Below are 14,432 nucleotides of genomic sequence, written 5' to 3'. Positions count from 1 at the left end.
CGCAGCCAGGGCCTGGAGGAAAGTTAACAGAGCTGAGCCTTCTCCCCCAGAGGATGCTGAAAAACAGACATCGCCCATTCCCAGCCCTGTACCTCTGCCACTGCTCACCCCCCTCCCCGCCAAACTGGGGCCAGCTCCTAGGGGGGAGGTCAGGCATCGCCCTGCAGATCCCCACTCACAGGGAGCCAGAGGCACAGGGGTTCTGCACCCCGGGGCTCCTGTACCAGTCAAAACATACAACTTTGGAAGGGCTTTCGCAGCTCTGAAGCATAAGGATGGAGGTGACCAAAGAGTGGACAAAGATGGAATGGGAACGCAGGCCCAAAGGGAACCTGATGCAGCAGTAGCCAGGCCATGGGATGACCAGCAGTGCCCAAGCTGGGAGCCTGTGCCCAAAGCCTCTGGAAGGAGCAAGAGTGCCCCTCCCCCTCTCCTCTGTCCTGAGGCTACAACATTCCTCCTCCTACCTCCCAACAGAAACATGCCCATGAATCTGATGGAGAGGTTTTCCTGACTATATCCCACCTCCCACCATACGAAGGCAAAAACGGAGAAGTGGTTAGTTATCCACCTCCATTTTACAGATAAGGATCCAGGCTCAGAAGTGTCCAAGGTCAAAAGGTCACTTGGCAAAGGGAAGACAACACTGGGGCATACTCTCCTTCCCATTCCTGTGCAGCTGCCTTTAAACCAGACCACCAGCTGGAGAAGACCAGTGCCCCCTTTCCAGGATATGCAGAAGGAAACCCTAGCCAAACCATGGAGTTCAGGTTACACCCACAACAGCAGAGCCCAGGCTTTGCTCCCCTAAACACCTGATCGAGAAGAGCAGCCAGGCCTGACTTGGCATCCAGCCCCTTTCCTACCTTGGTAAACAGGAAGAGGCCATTCAGACAGCTGGATGGAGGTTTATGGGATCCTACATGGGACCCTGCACTGCTACCAGCTAATTGCTTCAGGTCACAGCTGTACAGGATTCTTGCCAATATCCAAATCACCTAGAGTCTAGATTCTAGAAGAACCTCCTCTTTGGAGCAATGAGGAAATGGAAGGTCCAAAGGTCACATGGTGATTCATGGCAGAACTGAGGCCCTCTGCAGTGTGCCCACAGCAGCTCCGACATTGGGTATACAGAGAAAAGCAGGGCGGCCACAGCAAGCCTTCACCTGGTCCAAGCAGGCAGCCCTCTTCTACAGAATGCTAGACTAATCCCACCCATGTCAGATGTGGGAACAGTACGCCTAGGCCCCAAAGGAGGAAGGAAAAGAGGCCCAGTCAGAGAACTCAAAGCTGGAAGAGAGCTCAGCAGTTATCCATTAGGTCTATTCATTCATCCCACCATCCAATCAGACACTTATTAGGCATCTATGTACTCTATGTCAGGCTCTGGGGTGGTTCCTGGGGAAACAGATCAATAAGGCATTTATTTGAGTTCTTGCCCTTAAGAAAACCTCCACCAGTGGAGGAAACAGATGGGGAAGCAGATCACTATGAGGTCATGCAAAGAGTGGAACAACAGGGAGATGTCTATGCGGCTGACAATGTGTGGGGACGGTCCCAGAGTGTTCGGAAGGCAGGTCTGGAGGGCAGAGGGGGTTACGGAGTCCAAGGCATTGATGCAAGAGTCTGGTATGTTCCAGAAACAGGGGTTCAGAGTGTCATGGATCAGAGGGGATGGAAGATAGGCCTCACCACTTTGGGGGAAGTAGAAGCAGGGAAACTTGCTTTCCCCAACTTTTCTGCCAGAGCCCAGATGACTCCCCAGGAATCCCATGAGTCATCATCCGGGTCAGGAACCCTGTGTGCTCTGACCTCTCCCCTACCGCAGGATGATGCTGCCCATGTGCTTTCTAGATGGCCCGTGTCTGCCAGGCTCCTAGCTATAGGAGAGAGGCTGGGGGCCCAAAAGATCCAGGTCCCTGGGCTGTCCAAGATCTCTAAAGGTCCCCATAAAATAGCCGCCATAGTGTATTCAGGCCACTTGGAGAACTGGTGTACTGGGCATAAGCCACTTTTCTATGGTCCTCTTTCCTGACCCCTTGGCAGCCAATCAACACCATTGACCATGCCCTCCCTCCTGCTTAAAGCTCTGCCCTTGATTTCTCCCATACAACCTCACCTGGTTCACCTGCTTCTTGTGAGCTACAGGCCTATCCTCATTAAATACTGGCCTTTGTCAAGGCTCAGGCCATGGTCCTCTCCTCTTCTGGTGCTCTGTCCCCTCCCTAGTCAGTCAGACACACCCGCAGCTTTAATTGCCTCTAATGTGCAGATAATTCACAAACACATCTCTAGCCTAGTCCTCTCCTCTAGGCTTCAGACCCTTCAATCTCACTGCCTACTTGCTGTTGCTACCTATTCACCTCAAGTCAACCCCTCAAAACCAAACCCTGTCTTCTCTCACCAAACCTGGGCCTCTTGTCATACCCCTTGGGTCAGCTAACAGCATTATTATTCAAACAGGTCCACAAACTATAAACTTCAGAATCATCCCTCACATCTCCTTTTCTCTCACGCCGCCCCCCCCCCCCCCGAATTACCCCCCTATCCAATCCAATCCTGCAACAAGTCCTACTGGCTTTATTATTTACAATCAGCCATGTTTACTGAGCACCCGCATGAGGAACATTATGCTACATACTTGGAACACAAGTATCTCAAGGAGCTTGAATGTGGGAAGAAGAATTAGACATGCATATTATGCTAGATGGATTATGTTAAACAGAGTCTACAGACAAATACTACGAGAAGCTGAGAAGCACAGAGGACGAGGTAGTCACCTCTGCTGGGTGGGAACAGGCACATCTGGCACCCTATCACTCATTTCTTGCATATTTACCTTGCACAGTCACTGTATAAAGCTCTTGATCAGGCTATCTCATTTCATCCTTATAAATAACACTATGAAGTATATATTAGGGTCCCCATTTCCCAAGTGAGGAAACTGAGCACACAGAGGTTAATTAACTTACCCAGGATGGTAGTTGGTGAGTGGCAGAGCCAACAATATCTCAAAGCCAGGACCGTCTGTGCCCTGGGCTTGTGCTCTCCCTGTCGGAAGTGGCCAAGTAGGGCCCACACAGACAGGGGAGGACGAGAAGGACTCCAGGTTGCACGGTGCACTGCTGCTCCATAGCATCCATCACAGTGGTAACTGTATGTGTATTTTAAAGCTGTCTGTCTTCTCCACTACAGTACAAACTCCTGGAGGACATGGACCATGTCTGTTATCTTCAATGCCCCATGCCTAGCAAGAACTTAAGTATTTGTGGAAAGAGAAAAATATGATGAAAGACTCACACTGTCCAACCTACTCCTGCCCACTAGATAAATGAGACCCTACTCACCACAGCCAGGATGCTGCAAGCCTCCCTCTGCCGCCCTGTCCCTGTGAGGTCCTCCCACAAGGCAGAGGAAGGAAAGGGAATGCGTTAGGAGAAGAAAGAAAAATCTAAGCCCCCACCCCCCAACAAAGAAACAATAGGGACGCAGGACTGAGGGGTCAGAGTGACATGGGCTGAAGCAGGGAAACAAGTGGGAGAGGGGAGAATGGAGGTCTTCCCTTTGCAGAACTCCCTGAGTCCTGTGCTGTGTCACCACCTTGGCCCTGGCTTCCTGCCTCTTTGGTTTCTGTGTTACTGCCATCTCTTTCGGGATGGATGTGAGGCCGTCCGTAAGTCCCCTACACAGAGTAAACCTTGACTATGGGGTTGGAGATGCTCTAAATAATGAAGGGAAGTCATCAAGTCAGAGGTTGGCTCGCTCAGACGCCCTGCTTCTGCATCACCAGGCTCTCCTGACTTAGAGCTGCTGGGCCCAGCCTTTCTCCAGGCATCTGGCCATACTCCCTTTGGGCCATGCCAGCCCAAGCCAAGCCACTCTCCTGTCCCCCTTTTACTTCCTCGGAGGAAGCAAGGCCTCAGTGAGTGATCTCACCCTGAGGTGACAGTGAACTCACTCACTCACTCACTGCGTCCCCAGGAAGCCAACTCAGATTCTTCTCGATCACCTCCCCTACTGACAGAGATAGCCACCTTGGCATTTCCCCCTACCAATTTTCATTCCCTAGTTCTACCCTTTTGGGACAGTTTCTTGCCCCACATCCCACTAGCATACATCCTTGCACGGACCTTCACGCTTCCAGCATGGCCCAGTTCTCAGGATGTCCACTCGGGCGGCCAGGCACCAAGCATGCTGTTCTCACTGGAGGGAACGCTCTGCATCCCACTACTGGCCTCTGGAGGCCCTGAGCAAAATCCCTGAAAGAGCAGCACATGCTACCTCATCTAACCTCTCGTGGGTATGCTAAGAGCTCCTAAGAAAGGCCATTGTCCCAGTTAGGACTGACAACCTAACACAGGCACCTTATACTCAACTAGTGGTAGAGCAGGGAGACCATCAGGGGGGTGTGCAGAGCCCCAAAGAGGGACTATCAGCCCCTTCCCTCACTGCTACCCAGCCTCCCAGTTGAGCAAACTGAGCTGTCCCTTAGCTGACCTCCTGCCCCCAAATAGGCTGAGAAACCTGTGGGACCTGTGGCCAACTGGGGCCCTCCTTTCCTCCTTCCTAGATTTAGTCACCCTGTGAACTCAGGCCCACACTCTCTAGGCCTGAGGCTGAGGTCACTTAATCCCATGGGTTAGAGTTCCCCTTACACACACCCGCACCTACACAGCCAGAACCCAGTGTGGCCAGTACCCTACTCCCACCACAAGCAAGGCCAAGCCAAGGACACTGTGACCTGGGGCATGCCCTCAAAAATCACTTCCCTTAGGGCATTTCAGCTCTGCCATATCCCCAGGTGTCCAAGAAAACAGGAAGCCAACCCCAAAGTGAACTGCCCACAACCGGCCAAGGAAGAGTTAGATCATACACAAACAAGTGGTCAAACTCAATGGGCCCAAGCCCTCATCAGTGTGGCCAGTTGTCCCCTAATCTTATGTTCAGTACTAGAGTTCCACTGAAACTGCCCACTCTTCATAGTGCCCACGCCTCACTGCCCTGCTCCCAGGTACTCTGCACCTTTGTCCAGATCCTCTACCAATACTGGTATGCCAGCTAGGAGGGGAGGGACCCTGCAGGGCAGGATGGGGTGCTACAGAGAGAAAGCCAATTCTGTCTGGGCCCTCGGGCTCAGCCAACAGCACTGTAGGCACAACCGTGCCCTGCCAGCCCTGGGCCTTCATGGTTTTCTGCATGTTCCAGATCGCAAGCTTCCCAGGATCAAGGACTGGGTCACCTCCTTTTCTGGCTTCCTAACTCCAGCTTCCTCTGTGCCAGGCCTGGGCTCAGTAAAAGAGATGCCAGTCTTCTTCAGGAGAAAGTCCCGCCCCATTTACTCTGCATCCTCAGTCTTGCTGAAGCCAGGGCCACCGGCCAACACCAGGAAAGACCAGGGCCGGAAGGAAGCAGCAGAGGCTATACACAAAGCCTACATGCGGGCTATAAAAAGGAGCCCCTCCCTCCTTCCCCCAGGACGGCTGGTTCCTGGGAGGTGAGGAGTGAAGAGCGAGCTAACACTTGTGCCTGGGCACATAGCCACAGCAGCCTCTCAAAGGCTAGCCAAGTACCACCTCAAAAGGAACTAGTCTTGCCAGGAGGGATGGGAGATTGTTAAGGGCTGAGACAGGGATGCAAGCAGAGACTCTCCAAGTCTCTGGGGCCATCTTATGGGACCATGGCCTTCCCCAAAGCAACGAACTCCACTGTCCCCTCTGACCCTCCTTCCTCCAACTCCAGAGTACTCAGGAACCATCTCCTTCTTACACTTATTTCCGTGCTCCCTGGGGGCTGAGAGCGCTCCCTTGAGGCCTCCAGGTGCCCACATTCCCCACTCTCTCAGGAAGCCCCAGCACACCCAGCAGAGGAGCTCTGGGGCGCGGCTTGATGCGAGGCAGCAAGAGGCTCTAACACTGGGGTGATGGCAGGATACCGTGGCTGGACTCAGGCGGCAGCTCAAATAGGGGCATGTGTATTGGGGCTTAGGCAATTAGGTAAGGGCCTCAAAATCTGAACATAAAGATACCTATTTCAAAGAAGCAATCTCTTGACCCACGTGGACAGCAGTCTAATAACCACAACAGCAGAGCCACACTCACTGCACCCACCTCCAAGTCAGAAAGTAATTCTTCCCCAATCTCCATACTCCAAATCCCTCTCCAGCCTAGAGCCACCGAGGCCCCTCTCCAGGGACAGTGGTGTGGCTCAGGAATGCACATGTAGCATATGGGAGAAATGAACTCTGTTGTGATCAGCCACTGAAATTTGGGGTCATTTGTTCTCATAGCACACCCTCACCTACTCAGACTGACAGAGCAGCCTCCTGCCTGTTTCTTTCACAGCACTCACCAAACCCTGTAATTATTTCATTTGTCTGGCTGTTTATGTCCTTTCTGGCTGTATCTACCTAACCTTATGTTCACTACTGGACTCCACAGTGCTTGGCACAGTTAGCAAATGCCAGAGCCCAAAGCCAGGGAAGGACAAATGGTGTTTTGCTTGTTTAGTGAGCCACTGAGATCCAAGAAAGCTGGTTTTCTGCTTTTTTTTTTTAAAGGAATGAGTACCAACGGTGAGATGGAAAACAAACCAAACTAGAGACCTACTGCCACCTAGAACAAGTCAGAGGCTGGAGCAATCACATCCAGCTTAGTGTGTCCAACACACTGTTGTAGCTAGACCCACGATGAACATGGGACAAATGAGAGCATGTGATTGAATGCATGCTCTTGAGTTTGTTGTAACGGATCCTGGGAAGTCCCTTCTCAGAGTGTCTGGGGCACAGAGCCCTAGATTCCCATGTTCTCCAGTAACAGTGAGTAACAGCGAGTCAAGAAGGTGAAGCTTTTCTGTCCCCCAACATTCAGCTACTACTTTTGCCCCCTGTAGGAGTGTGGGAAAGGTCTGGGCAGGCCAAGAATCTTGACGGGAGTGTCCCAACAAGGATAAGAGCAGGAGAGGCTCTGGAGTGGAGACTGAGTCCAGCTTGTCCACAGATGGAAGCCAGGGCTGGCCAAACACATCTGGTCAGAGGGCAGAAAAGAGATCAGATATCTCTGTTCACATTTAAAAAAAAAAAAAAAAAAAAAACTTTGGTCCTATAGAACAGTCCATCTTACTGTCATTTTCCCCAGAGTGGGAAAAGAAACTGGATACTATATAGCAGGACTCAGAAATCCTAGGCTCCACCATTAACTTGCTATGTGACCTTACCCTTGGGGCCTTGGTTTCCTCCTCTGTAAGAGAGGGATAATAATTCTGGCCCTCCCTGGATTCATGGAGCTGTTGTGAAGCTCAGACAATACAACGGATGAGAAAATGCTCCAAGAACTCCCAATGTGCCATTCAAATACCAGATTTTTTTGGTGCCCCAGTCCTCTGTGTACAGATGCAGGGAGGGAACAAAGAAAACGAGTAGGAAACAGACTCCCGGCCCAGGTTGTTAGAGTAGCCACTTGTGGCCAAGCTCACTGGTGGAAAGAGCTGGAGCTCTGCAGCTACCTAAGGTGAGAATAGAGGAAGCAAATACTTATAAAGTGCCCACTAAGTGCTAAATGCTGTGCTGAGCACTTTCATGTAAAATCTTTTACTCTCATATATAATCTCATTTGATTATTAATATACAGCTCTGTGAGGAAGAAATCATTTTTACAGCTGAGGATCAGTTTCAGATCAGTTAAAGTAACTTGCCCAAGGTCACAGGAAGACCTGAGACCAAACCTAAATCTGACTGGTTCTAGCTACGAAGTCTGTACTGACTTCTCCAGGTCTAAGAGAGTGAGTAGAGAGAGGGGAAAATCAGTATCCTAATATCAGATCCTAATATGAGGCCTCTGTGACTTCAGGCCTCACTTTTTCCCTCCAACTTATCCAGCTGTGGCCTCCTGGAAGCCATGTCCTACAGGAGAAGGCGGAGAGTGAGAAGAAATGCTGTGCATGAATAGAGATGGACACAGGACTGTGACGGCAGAGGTAGCCCACCACACTGGGGTTGTGGCATTAGAGCACTTTTGGAAGGAAGGAGGTCTACCCACCAATGTGCTTGGATAGCTGGGCTATTCCTCTGGGCTGGGCACTTAGAAATAAGCCAACATGATACCCTCACCCCACAGAAAGGGGCATCACTCTTTCTTCCTGCCAGCCAACTGCTATGTCTCCTGCAAAAGCCAGCAGCAGGAAAGAACCCTGATAACAAAGGGACTGCTGAGAGCTGCGAGAGAAGGTGGGTGGCCCTTTTGCCTCCAAATCCAAGGGCTTGGTGGCCAGGCACCAGCCCTCAGCACAACAGGTACGTCCATTCCCCCACCCCACCCCAGGTCTTCCTGGGAACTTAACCCTCATCTCCCCCATCAGAGCTCCCACAATGAAACATTTATACCCTACCACACTCCATGCTAAGCAGTTTCACAGATTCCCATCAAATCCTCACAAAAACCTTAGGAGATAAATGCTGTTTGTTACTATCCGCTCTTTACAGATGAGGAAGTCCAAGTCAGTGGCACAGGATTTTAACCCAGGCAGTCTGAATTCAGAACCCAAATGCTTAACTACTAAGCTCTACTGTCCCACCCCCAAGACTCAGCCCCCTTCCTTCCAGCACCAATGCATCCCCAACCAGTCCCAGCCTCATCTCTACCACACCAAAGGTGTTCTTGGCCCCTGCAGAGCGATCCCCACTTCCTCAGTTTCGGCACAAGCAAGCTCACAATCATTCGACGTTCAGCTCAAAGATCACCCACCACTCCTGTGACGCCTTCCTGGCTCTCTCCCTTGCGCTCACAAAGTTCTCAGTACAGACCTTTCTTATGGAACATAAAACACGGTTATAATCACATGCTTCCAAGACTGTCTCTTTCAAGAGTTACTCAATGGCACAGACCATGTCTTATTCCTCTGTTGACCCTCAGTGCCTAGTATTGGGCAAAATGGAGGCATTGAAATATCAGTTAAACAAATAAATGCCCCCTCTTTCCAAGGGGCTTACCCATAGCAAAGCTAGTGGCCAAGATCACTGAACTCTGACTCAAGCCTGTGCATCTTTGTACAAACACACACAAACACACAGAGTCCTGAGGAAGCTGGAGGTGTTGTGGGCTCCAGGGTTGCTTACTTTTTCAGTCATTTGTGAAGCAGGCTCCTCCCTGTGTTCAAAGGAAACAGAGCCCCAGCTGGATGAGGGGCCTGGAAACCCACACATCAGGGCAAGCCTGGGGTGCTGAGGAAGAACTAAGTGGTCTGATTTCCTCTGGAAAAACTACAATCAGACAGGAAACACACAGGCAGGGCGGCTAGCCCTGGAGATCCAGACACGTGTTCTTGCCCTCCTCCCACCTGTTCCTGCCCCACTGGGAGCAACCAGCCAATACAAAGAAAACCCTTGGTGACACCAGGCTGGCCCCCTCAGAGCAGGCATCCTGGTCCACGCCTCTCCTCACCAGTCTGACACCCACAGCGACCGGGGCCAAGCCCCAGTCAGCTGGTTCCAATGCCACCTCCTCCCTGAGCCCACTTGCCTCCTCGAGGCAGTTAGCTGTTTTCTTCAACCGCTCCCCCCAATCCCTCATCAAAGGTACCACTCAAAATTGTCACTGTATGTTTTAGTGTCCCTGAAGGCAAGGATCTGTTTTCATTCACCACCTACAAGGGCCTGGCATCTAGAAGATTATCTACCGAAGAATCAGCCAAAGATGAAGCCTGGGGCTCCAAAGTCCCACAGATGTGCCAGGCCAGTATTCACAGAACACCTCCACAGAGTGTCCACCTGTGGTTACCGTACCCACAAAGATCCTCGCTTGGACAACCTCAGTGAACATGGGTGTGAACCACCTCACCCCAGAAGGCTCCAGAAGGAAAAGTGTGGAGCCAGAGCTTAGAGAGGCTCGGGCTGTTCTAGGATGCAGAAGCAGAAGACGTTTGTATCATCACTTATGTTCTGAGCACACAGGTTTCTTCTCCACAGAGCAGCACCTCAGCCACAGAGAACATGGGACCTGAGGCTCACCTGCAGCACCACACCCCAGCCTGGAATCATCCTAGTGCTGCTGGCCAGCCACTGCCTAAAGAGCAGGCACAAATCACTCCCAGTATTTCCACCTCCTCATCTGTAAAATGGGATGGTACTCCCAACCACTCCCCAGGGCCCTTGTATTAGCCAAAACAAACAAACAAACAAAAAAACACAGTGAAAAGTCTCCATAGCACTCAGCAGGAAGTCTATAATTGCCTTCTATTTACTTATGTCAGTATCTGCAACATAAAAGCCAAACCCCAACCTTGTTCCTGTCACACCACCACGACAACCAACAGGGCACTAAAGCACCTCCCCACCCCTCTTCTGAGCCGAATGACTGCCCTAGAAATCAGCAAGTGCCAGCCCCATCTCACAGTGGCCAAATGAGAGGGCACAGAGTGAGGACAGAATGAGGTTGCACATGTGTGCTGTGCTCACTCACTGACTGCACTGCTCCCCTGCAGGTTCATGGACACCCTGAGGGGAGTGGAGTGTCTCATCTCTTTGACTAGGCTTCAAGCACTGTATGGTACCTGGCAGGGTCAGCAGGAGAATGCCAGACACCTGAGACACCTGGGCAAGAGGCCAGGTGGCTGTTGACCTAGCTGGTAGCCCAACCCTCCTATAGTCTGCAGACAAGGGTGCAGAGATTAGAACCCACCAACGAGGTGAGCCCACGAATGGGCAGCAGTGAGTCAGGGCTTCAATGAAGGCTCCATTTGCAAGGTCTGAGCCCCACACCCAGATTCCTTTGAAGCATCTGGGCCCCCAAACTTGAAGGGCTAGGGCCCTTCTACACCCTCTGTCTACCCCCCAGGCCTTTGGAATCCCACTTAACTGATGAGATCACTAGATTTGTATACCTCTGGCCGACCCAACCCCAGGGCTAGGGTAATGAGATCCTCTGCATTTCTGCCTCCATCCCCCAAAGACATGAGACACCATGGACTAGGTCGTCCCCTTTCGACACCCCTTTCTTCTGTTCAGGACCTAACTGACAAACAAGAAAGTTGCACCCAGGAATCAAATGTGCAAAACTCCAAACACTTTCTCTGCAGAAATACTGTTCTATATGATGGATGGGTGTGTGGGTGGGTAGAAGATTTGGGGCAAAACAAAACCATTTCCTCCCCTTTTTCAAGTAGCAATCTGAGTGAAATACGAACTTGGTCCCCATCCTCCTCCCTTCCTGCACCTTCGCCCTCTCCTACAGCCACACTCCACTGCCCTCAACACTCCCAGTCCAGGGTTTAGGAGGGCAGTCATGGTCTGTTACTGTTATTGTTATTATCAGTAACAGCTCACATTTATTAAACGTTTACAAAGTGTCAGGCACTACAATGTGTCAGCTCACATTTATTAAACATTTACCATGTGTCCGACACATTTACAATGTGCGAGGAGTGATATTTTACATCCATTATCTCATTGAATCCCCAGAACAACCATACATTGGTGGATATATTATTACACCCATTTTAAAGATGAGGAAACTATGGCTCAGAAAAGGTAAGTAATTGGCTGGGGGACATAAAACTAACAAACAGGCTTCACGTCCGGACCTGCCTTCAACCACTGTGCTACACTTATTGCCTGCTGGTCACATGCAGAGTTTAAAATGCAGCCACTTACCCTGGAGATCTCTATCTGGGAACCTCCAGCCAGTGCCACCAACTCAGCACAACACAGGGAGCATCACAAAGGCAAGGAAGGGAACTGGATCTGGAGTCTGATGTCTGGGTAATGTTCCCGGGACTATCTCAGCTCTTTGCACTGTCTATCCTTCCTCCACTATGGAATCCAGTCTCCCAAATCACCAAAATGTTCTCTTAATGGCTGAGAGGGACACTGGGGGCACTGAGGAAGGCAACTGCCATTTTTAAGTTCAGCAGCTGTGTCAGATCTGGAGTTTGTATCTGAGGATGGCTGCCTCACCACAAGACCTTCCTTCCTCCCAGTCTCACCCATCTACATCATATTCACCATACCCAAGAAGGTCTGTGGGAACCTCTCCTGGGTTGTCACTTCTTGACTCCCTTCTCTACCTAGACCTGGTTCTGAGCCTGGTTCTCTCTAGGACTAGTCTCTGGGGGTTCTTGCAGGAAACTATTCTCAGTCTGGGTTGCAGACACATCATCTCTTCACACTGGGAGGCAGGGGGATGGAAGAAAGAGCTGAATGTCCACCTGGCCATAGCTCAGGCATGCGCTAAGTGGAACAACACTCTGAAAACTCTGGGCTTTTTCATAGTCCTCCAACTCCCACCTCCCACCACAGACCTGCACAAAAGCGGCCAAGCTTAGGCCTGGGAAGGCAAAGAGGCAGGAAACCAAAAGGAGCCGCTCCCGGCTCCCTGCAGCCACCGGACACAGGATACAAAAGGCTAGACCCCAAGCTGGCCACATGCTCTTGAGACAAGCACCTGATTCCAAGGCACTGGGGCAGCCCTTCTGGGGCCACATTCCTGGAAACGTGCTTTCAAGGGCAAGGAGAACCTGGCCCGTTTACCAAGAGCTCCTGCCCTGGCTTTGGGTGTCTGCTACCCCCCCCCCCACCAGGCCTCCAAAACTCAGCTTCAGAACAAAAGAACAGTGCGGGGGAAAGCACCACTGCTTTCTCTCAGGCTTTTCCAAACCCAACAGGACTACCTTGCTCCCTCTGCCCAAGAGGGAGATGTGTAGGCCCCGATCTGCTCCTAAATCAGCCCTACCCCAACATCTGATTAACTTCTACTTAGGGAACGTAAAGGTTCCTCTCCAAATAAGAGCCTAGCCTGGGAGCCCAAAGAGTTTCACAGAAAGCTCCTCCTGGAGAAAGAATGGTGGGTGGTGACGTCTGGTCTGGCCCCAGGTTCTCTGGCTGGGTGGGGGCCGCTGCCTTGGCTCCCCTCGCCGCTGCGACGCCCCCTCCCCGGGGCCTGTGGGGGGGGGACCTATGCCTGCCCGCTGACCTCCAGTCCGCGAGGACTTTTAGGCCTCAGGACAAACACTCCCCCTAGCTGGGGAAGGGGGTGTCCTGTCAGGTGACCGAGGACCCGGATGCCCCCCGCCCTCGGTGACCACCGGAGACGAGGCGGGGGCGTGGCCCGGAGGAGGCGGAGGAGGGCCCGAAAGTTTGCCCAAGTCACTCCGGCCGCGGGCCGGGGCGCGGGGAGCTGGGCCAGGACCCCTGCCACCCCCGCGCGCGCAGCTGGCCCGGCGCAGGGAGGGGCGCACTTACTGGCCCCCTCGATCTTGTCGGCGCCGCGGCTCCATGTGATCTGGCGCGTCTCCAGCTTGACCTGGAAGGTCTTCCGCTCGGGCCGCTGCGACTTCTTGGAGTAGAACAAAGTCATGACGGTGCCCACCTCGAGGCTGCGGCAGAGGTGCAGCACCTCGGCGTCCGAGGGTACGCCGGGCCCGCAGCCATTGGCACAAGGGGACGCGGCACCCGCCATGGCTCCGACGCTGGGGGCGGTGGCAGCGCAGGCCGGGCCGGCCCGGCAGCAGACGGCTGAGGCGGCGGCGGCGACCTCGGCTGAGGCTGCCGGCGAGCGGGACCGGCGGCGGCTCCTGCGGGCGGACACAGGGCGGGGCCTGAGCGCGGAGGGGCGGGGCGGCCCCGAGGCCCCTCCCCGCCCGCGCGCCGGGAACAAAGGCGCCCGCGCGCCCGCCCGGAGGACCCCCACCCACCAGCCCGCCGCGCCTGCGCCCCGCGACCCCCGGACAGGCCGCAGGCGTGGGCGCGGGTCGCTCTCGGTCAAGCGGCCCAAGCCTTGGTCCCGCGGAGCCTGCTCACGCGGTCCCCCGCACCCTGCAGCCCCGCCCACAGGCTGCAGGCCCGCGCCGACCGCCGGCCCGTCAGCCGGCGCACACGCACGGGCGGCCGCCAGCCCGCCGGCCCACACAGGCCCGGCCGCAGCCCCCCCGCGCCCCGAGCTCCGCCCGCGCAGCGACCGGGAAGGGACGTGAGGGTGCGGCGCAGCCCCCGGGCCCGCCCAGCCAAACCCAGTTACCTGGGCGGGCTGCCCGGCGGAGGGAGCCAGGCCAGGCTGTGCCGCCTCACACCGGCGGCGGCGGGAGCGGGGGCGGGTCCTCCGCGCGCCCCCTCCGGGGAGGGGCGGGGGCGGGGCTGCCTGCGGATTGGCCGGCGCGCGCTGATGTACGGCGGGCCTGTCCCGCCCCCTCCCCAGTCGCGCGGGGCTGGCCCGCAGGCCGCTGTTGAGACGGTCGGAGCCACGTCTGTGCGGCTACTTCGTGGGTCCTCTCATTCGGAGAGGCCCTCCAGACGTGAGCGTCCCCTACAGGGCCTTTAGACCGACGGGTCGCGCTGTCCGGAGGCCTGACCTGCAGCCCTCTATGGCCTTCTTTTCTGTCCCTCGCATCGGCTGCTGCCCGCCCCGCGTCACGCTCGGTCCCCACGCGGCAAGACTCGGGTCAGATCC

The 14,432-nt window shown here is 54.0% G+C and overlaps 1 protein-coding gene across 3 annotated transcripts in view; it reads right to left on the bottom strand.

Moving 5' to 3' along the window:
• Positions 1 to 13,565, bottom strand: part of PLCG1 (phospholipase C gamma 1) — a 35,783-nt gene extending 22,218 nt beyond the window's left edge. For 2 of the 3 annotated variants that reach the window (XM_063100889.1, XM_063100896.1), the window contains exon 1: positions 13,229 to 13,526. In XM_063100889.1, the coding sequence (XP_062956959.1) occupies positions 13,229 to 13,445 (217 nt within the window). In that variant the 5' untranslated portion in view covers positions 13,446 to 13,526. Of the gene's footprint in view, positions 1 to 13,228 lie in introns of all 3 variants that reach the window. The other variant, XM_063100901.1, reaches the window with a different exon arrangement.
• Between the last annotated feature and the right edge of the window lie 867 nt (positions 13,566 to 14,432).

This window comes from Cynocephalus volans, chromosome 1 (assembly GCF_027409185.1).
Source record: "Cynocephalus volans isolate mCynVol1 chromosome 1, mCynVol1.pri, whole genome shotgun sequence".
In the NCBI taxonomy this organism is placed as follows: Eukaryota; Metazoa; Chordata; class Mammalia; order Dermoptera; family Cynocephalidae; genus Cynocephalus; species Cynocephalus volans.
This window is presented reverse-complemented; position numbering and strand designations above follow the sequence as displayed.